At 44.5% G+C, this 7,313-nt stretch overlaps 1 protein-coding gene across 1 annotated transcript in view; it reads left to right on the forward strand.

Annotated features, from left to right (window-relative positions):
• Positions 1 to 337: 337 nt before the first annotated feature.
• Positions 338 to 7,313, forward strand: part of SLC7A1 (solute carrier family 7 (cationic amino acid transporter, y+ system), member 1) — a 28,380-nt gene continuing 21,404 nt past the window's right edge. Inside the window, exons 1-2 of the mRNA XM_006894070.1 lie at positions 338 to 707; positions 1,099 to 1,257. Of these exons, the coding sequence (XP_006894132.1) occupies positions 338 to 707; positions 1,099 to 1,257 (529 nt within the window). The remainder of the gene's footprint in view (positions 708 to 1,098; positions 1,258 to 7,313) is intronic.

Raw genomic sequence — 7,313 nt, forward strand, 5'->3', positions numbered from 1 at the left:
CAGCCGATAACCCAGAGGAACCAGCACACTCAGCTGCTAACCTAGAGGTTGGGAGTTCAAGCCCACTCAGAGGGGCCTTGGGAGAAAGGGCCAGGGAGAAGTGCTGGCTCCTGTTAGCCACCTGCTTCCTGACAGTCCCTAAAAACCCCACAGAGCACAGCTCCTCTGACACCCATGAGGTGACCATGCGTCAATGCAGGGTGCCCCTGCCGTGGTGTGGTCCTGACGCAGACAATGGGCACCTGGGATGGGCAGCATGATGGATCAGGGCGCTGGTGAGATGTCTGCCAGTCCTGACGGGGTTGACTCTTTCTCTCCCCCAGATCTGAGCCTGAAGATGGGGTGCGGTCTGCTGCTCAATGTGGGCCACCAGATGCTGCGCCGCAAGGTGGTGGACTGCAGCTGCGAGGAGAGCCGGCTGTCCCGCTGCCTCAACACCTTCGACCTGGTGGCCCTGGGCGTGGGCAGCACATTGGGTGCCGGTGTCTACGTCCTGGCTGGGGCTGTGGCCCGTGAGGACGCCGGCCCCGCCATTGTCCTGTGTTTCCTCATCGCCGCGCTGGCCTCCGTGCTGGCTGGCCTGTGCTACGGCGAGTTCGGAGCCCGGGTCCCCAAGACGGGCTCGGCCTACCTCTACAGCTATGTGACTGTGGGCGAGCTGTGGGCCTTCATCACAGGCTGGAACCTCATCCTGTCCTACGTCATCGGTGAGTCACACTCCCAGCCCTGGTGCCGTTTCCGCCAAGGCATAGAAGGTGGGAGGGCAGTGTCTCTCTAGTTACAAACTATTATGGCCAGATTTTAATTAGCTTGGTGGGGGTCCTGGTGACGTGGTAGTTAAGTGCTCAGCTTCTAACCAGAAGGTCGGCAGTTGGAACCCACCAGCCGCTATCTGGGAGAATGGGGAGGCAGTCTGCTTTTGTGAAGATGATGGCCGTGGGACCCCTCTAGGCAGTGGTCCTCTGCCTGCAGGGTCTCCGTATTAGCTGTGGGGCTGGCCCACTGCCTGTGGTCCCCGCATGGACACAGTCAGTGTTGGTCTGGACGGCAGAGGCTAATGCTTTTCCTGGGCCCTGTCCTGCTTCTGTTCTGCTCCAGGTACTTCAAGTGTGGCCAGAGCCTGGAGTGCAACGTTTGATGAGCTCATTGGCCGGCCCATTGGGGAGTTCTCAAGGACTCACATGAGCCTAAATGTTCCTGGGGTGCTGGCTGAAACCCCCGATATATTTGCTGCCATCATCATCCTCATTTTGACAGGTAATGTGGTGTGCTTAAGGGGTGGCTGGCGTGCTGGGCCGGGGCTCTCCTAAGGGCTGCTGGGGCGGGGGGCAGGTGTGCACTTGCTCTTTTCCTTCACCCTCTTCTATTTTATTTGAATTATGATTTTAACCTTTACAGAGATGTTAAACTTTCATTCATTCTTGCACATTTTACCCGGTCACCTTCCCTTCCCCTCTCCCAGTTCACTTTTTTTTTAAATATGCGTTCATTTTTTTAAATTATTATTACATTTTATTAGTTTTAGTGAACATTTACAGAGATTTTGGGTTTTCATTCATTCATTGTTGCAGTGTTTTCTCTACCCTCCTCCCCAGTTCGTTCTTCTTCCCCCCCCCGAATGTGTTTTAATTGTCCCATTGCCACAGTGCTTGTCGAAGCCAGTTCTGATTAATCTCCTTTGTCAGTGTGTCCTTTGCCATTCCCTATCTCTCCTCCCTGAGAGACTTCACCCTGATTCATAAGGAAAAGGGGATGGCGTATTCTCTTAGCTACTTCCAAATACGCATTCATTGGTGCACCATTAACTACCTCTCCTCCACCCTAGTCCTCTTTGCAATGATGTACCTCTTATTCTGGGCTATTGTTGTATGTATAATGCCTAATTTTATATTCATTTTGCATAGTTCTTTCTTTCATCTGTTCCAATGCAATGGTCATTATCTTCTCCCCTCTTATCCTATTCTCCTGCCAACCCACCCTGTCAAACTTGCAGTGGTGCTATGCAGTATTTGTTCTTTTGTGACTGAGATATTTCACTCAGCATGATGTTCCCCATGTTAATGTTTTAAAAGTTCATTTTTCAGTGCTGCATGTTGTTGTTGTTGTCTATCCTTTCATTTTTTGGTAGACACTTGAGTTGCTTCCATCTCTTTGCTATTGTAAATTATGCAACAATAAATATGGGTATGCATATATCTATTTGGATGGTGGTTCTGGTTTCTTTCAGGTACATTCCCAGTAGTGGAATTTCTGGGTCAAATGGTATTTTTATTTCCAACTTTTTGAGAAAAGTACCAAACCACCATTTTTACACTCCTACCAACAGTGAATAAGCGGTCCAATCTCTCCTCAACCTTGCCCGTATTTGTTGTTTGCTGTTCTGTACACATGTTGCTGCAAATGATGGCTACAGCCATCTTGCACATTTTAATTAATAAAAAAAGGAACATCATTCGACATCAATGATTGATGCTCAATTTCATATGGTAGTCATAAACAATTGAAAAAAATGTGTTTCTAAGTACGGTCATCTATTTAAAAGTGCGTGGCAATGTGTTAAACTTTATTATAGTTACTGAGGTGAGATGATATCTCATAGTTTTGATCTGCATATCTCAGATAGCTAGGGGATTTTTAACATTTCTTCATGTGTTTGTTCGCCATCTGAATGTCTTCTTTGGTGGACTTAATGGCTTTTTAATAGACTTACCTGGGGTTGTTCTCTGTCTCATAGTCAGTAGGTTTAATGAAAAGAGAATCTCAGATCTCCTGGGTGGCACAATTGGTTAGGGCATTCAGCTACTAGCCACAGGTTGGTGGTTCAGATCTGCACAGGGGCTTCTTGGAAGTAAAGCCTAGTGCTGTACTTGTGGAAAAACCAGCCACTGACAGACAGCGAGGCACCTTTTTGATCTGATGCACATGGGGCCACCCCGAGTTAGCGTTATTCTGACAACAGCTGGTTTTGAGGAACAAGATCTTGGTCTCAGGGCCAGGCATTTATTCCTGGGGACCCAGGAACAAAGACTTCTGTGAACTTGGAGGATGACCATTTGGAGAAGGAAGTTCTCAAATCAGACCAGCTGCCCAGGAATGATCCATGTGTATCTGGCACAGAGAAGTTGGCCTGAGTGTTTAAAAACAAGCATAATTGTTTGTACAATCTACAAAGCCTCCTTCACATAAAGTTCATGTCCAAGTACACTTCCTTCACATAAAATTCATGTCCAAGTACACTTACCAAATTTTAAAAACTCAAATGCCACTTGAACACAGCTGATGACAGCTTTATTTTGGAAAAGAATACTATTTTTTCTGAGTGGTTATATGGTAGTTTAGGGCACAAGCGTGTTCATTGCTTCCATTCTAGTTGTTATGTTTCTGTTGCTCTAGTTTCCCTGCCCCTCACCTTCCCATCGTAGTTTTAAAGTTATTGATGACCACTGGTCTCATTGGATTTTTTTTTTAATGAACACAGTACTCATGGGTTTGTTGTTTTGTTCTATCAAGTTCATGTCAACTTATAATGACCCAAAGAACAACAGATCTGAACTTCACCCTATCCCGTGCCACTTCATGATCTCCAACATCAACATGCCTTTTTTATGGTCACTGTGTTAATCCATATCATCGGGGGTCTTCCTCTCTTGTACTACCCTACCCTTCCAAGCATGATGTCCTTCTCCAAGGGCTAGTCCTTCCTGGAAACTTGCCCAAAGTGTGTGAGATGAAATTTCACTATCTTGTCTCTAAGGAGTACCATTGTTGCGCTTGCTCCAACAGAGACCTGTTTGTTCTTCTGTAACACCACTATTTAAGGACACCAATAATTCTTCTGTCATCATTATTCATTGCTGACTTTCAGATACTAAGAAGTAATTGAAAAGACCATGGCTTGAATGAGGCACAGCTTAGTTGTTAAACTGTCATCATTGCTCTTTAGCACTTTGGAGAGGTCCTTGACAGTAGATTTTTCCAATGCAACATGTCTTCTGATTTCTTGACTGCTTTTAACATGAGTGGATTTAAGCAACATGAAATTGTTGGCAACCTCATTCTTTGTCCATCTATCATAATGTTGCTTACTGGTCCAGCATGGGAGATTTTTGTTTTCTTGATGTTGAGATTTAATCCATATAAGCTAAAATCTTTGATCTTCTGCAGTAAGTGGTTTAAGTCTTCTTTACTTTTGCCAAGCAAGGTTATCTTATTTGAAAGTTGTTGATGAGTCTTCCTCCAATCTTGTTGCCACATTATTCTTTATGTAGTCCAGCTTCTTGAATAATTTGCTCAGTGTACAGACTGAATAGGTATGGAGGAAGGACAAGAACAGGGCAGAGGAATATAACTTTTTATTTTCAAAACCCAAACCCAGTGCCATAGTAGGACAGAGTAGAACTGCCCCTAGGGTGAGGGGATGTCTGTGGCTGGGAGCAGTTTGCAGCTGGTGGGTTTGAATCACTGGCCTTTTGGTTAACAGCAAAGGGCCTCTAACTTCTTATCAATTATGTTTCCATGTATCACAGACCCTTAGATGGGGGCTGTGTCCCATATGGCATTTGCTATGTGAACACTGAGTGGAAATACAGACACAGTATTAGTTAAGGCTAGGAAATCATGGACAGGTCTTTATATCAACCTACCTTATTGTACACATCACATCACTGAGGGAATCTGAGGTCATTCTTCGTAGCATTTCTAGTCTAGTTGGCAAAAACATGTCTCATTGACAAAAATCTCTACTTGTGGGAACTTCATCTTAACAAACATGGGAGGAAAGAACACTGAGGGAAAAAATGCCTGAGACTGGAGAGGGAGGAGTCCAGCCTGTGGTCAACTGCACAGTTCCCTTCTAACACCTGCATTTTTTAATTTTAAAAAGGTGCTGTTGTTGTCTTCTTCATTGCAAATATACAAAGCAAAACATAAAAATAAAAGCAAAAGCAACCTCTAGATGTTCAGGGACACTGATTGGATTCAGGTATACCCCATTCTCACCTTCTTTTCTGAGTTCTTCCTCCCTCATGGACATTAATTCACTGATCTCCAAGGTGCCTCTCTGACCATTAAAATTGTTCTTGTCAGTTGGATCCTATAGAGAGTTCTTTTAAAACAGCACCTCCTCAAGGCTGTTCTTTACTAGGTAAGTTAAAGTGTATGATTTTAACAAGAGGTCATTTGGAACTTTTTACTTAAAAATTATGTTGGGTCAGTAGTATTTGAGATTCATGCAGTCTCCACGACTCTAAAAAGTCTTGCTTCCATTGTTGCTGTTTTGTATACCATTGAGCTACAACCAACCTATAGCTGACCCTCCTGCGGGTTTTCAGAGGCAGTTCATCCATCGCACAGGAGACTGTGGAGATGGTGGCCTTGAACTGAGTGCTTTTGGGATTGCAACACAGCTTCCTGGCACTAGGTCAATTCTCTTCTGCTTAATTCCCCTTTTGGTTAGGATTCTCTATAGTGTTTTTGGCCAACATTTTCACATCTCTTCTGGTCATATGGCAAAGAAGACAGTTATTCACAGAAGCAATTAGCCACACAGCCCGTGTCTTCATCTGATTCTAGACTCTCGATTTTTAGATTTTAATCTCTGTGTGCTGCATATTTCATTTTAAAATGTGAGAAAGGCATCTGTGGAAGAGGAGTCATCTCAGATAACAAATAGTGGTTGGGTGTTGGAATCTTCCTGTGACCCTGTCTCTGGGTCAGCAGGGTTACCTCTGGAACTTCCAGAATGATATTTTTACTGTAAAGTGCTCCACACGTGACCACAAGTGCCTCTTGTGGCAGCACCAGAGGTTGCGCTGTCAATAGGTTCCTGTATGTTTCCATTACTGCATTTTTTTTTCATACAAGGACTTAAAAAGGGCTGCTTAGGCTTAGATGTATTTTATAGGCACTGAGTACAACAAAGTCTCTGCTGTTCTTCAAAACATGTATTGTTGGTCTTAAAGCCACAAATGTCAACACTAATATTATGAATGTCTCATTGTAAATCAGAATAAGGTCCTATTCCCCAAATTGGAGAAAATAAAGTCCTATACAGACTGTATATGCCAGTTATAAACTTCCCCCCACATAATTATGATGAAATATGTTTGTTTTTGTTATGTGCCGTCGAGTCGCAACTCATAGCGACCCTATGTACAACAGCCCTAAACTCTGCTCTATCCTGTGCCAATCACACTGTCTCTGACACACTCATCCCAATTACCCCAGTCACTGAATCAATCCACCTCATAGAGGGCCTTCCCCTTCTGCACTGTCCCTCCACCCTACCAAGCATGATGTCCCTCTCCAAGGACCAGTCCCTCCTTACAACATGTCCAAAGTATGTGAGACGGAGCCTCAGAATCCTTGCCTCCAAGAAGCCACCCAATTTAACCCTTTCCAGGATGAATCTGTTTCTTTTCCTAGCAGTCCATGGTACCCTCAATAATCTTCTCCAGCACCACAGCTCAAAGGCATCAATTCTCCTTCTATCCTCCTTGGTCATTGTCCAACTCTCTGATACATAACAAGTGATAGCAAAGACCATGGCCTGTATCAGACACACCTTAGTCTCCAGAGAGACACCATTGTTCTTCAGTACTTTGTCAAGGTCCCTAACAGCAGACTTTCCCATGGCAATACGCCTTTTAATTTCCTGGCTACTGGTGCCAAGAGTGTTGACTGTGGAGCCAAGCAAACTAAAGTTGTGAACAATCTCAATCTCTTCATCATCCATCCTGATGCTGCCAGTTGGCCCAGTGGTGAGAATCTTTGTCTTCTTGACATTGAGCCTCATTGGAGGCTGAATTCCTTGATCCTCTGCAGCAAGCGCTTCAGGTCCTCCTCAGTTTCAGCAAGCAGGGTTGTGCCATCTGCATAATGCGGAATGTTGATAGATCTTCTACCAATCTTAACCCCACATTTCTTCTCATAGAGCCCAGCTTCCCGGACAATCTGTTCTGCATACAGGTTGAAAAGGTATGGAGACAGGACACATCCCTGGTGTATGCCCTTCCCAATTTTGAACCATTCAGTGTTCCCTTGCTCTGTTCTGACGACTGCTTCCTGGTCCAGGTATAGGTTTCGCATTAGCACGATGAAGTGTTCTGGGATTCCCATTCTTTTCAGAGTCAGCCACAGTTTGTTATGATCCACACAGTCAAACGCCTTTACATACATAGTCAATGAAACACGAAGATAAATGTATGTCAGCTAAGATATACATTCCTCTGGTATTCCCTGCTTTCACCTAAGATCCATCTAACATCAGCTACAATATCCCTAGTACCACGACCCCTTCTAAACCCAGCCTGGAC

The sequence above is a fragment of the Elephantulus edwardii genome, unplaced genomic scaffold (assembly GCF_000299155.1).
Source record: "Elephantulus edwardii isolate Elephantulus edwardi_28Jun2011 unplaced genomic scaffold, EleEdw1.0 scaffold00134, whole genome shotgun sequence".
Classification (NCBI taxonomy): domain Eukaryota; kingdom Metazoa; phylum Chordata; class Mammalia; order Macroscelidea; family Macroscelididae; genus Elephantulus; species Elephantulus edwardii.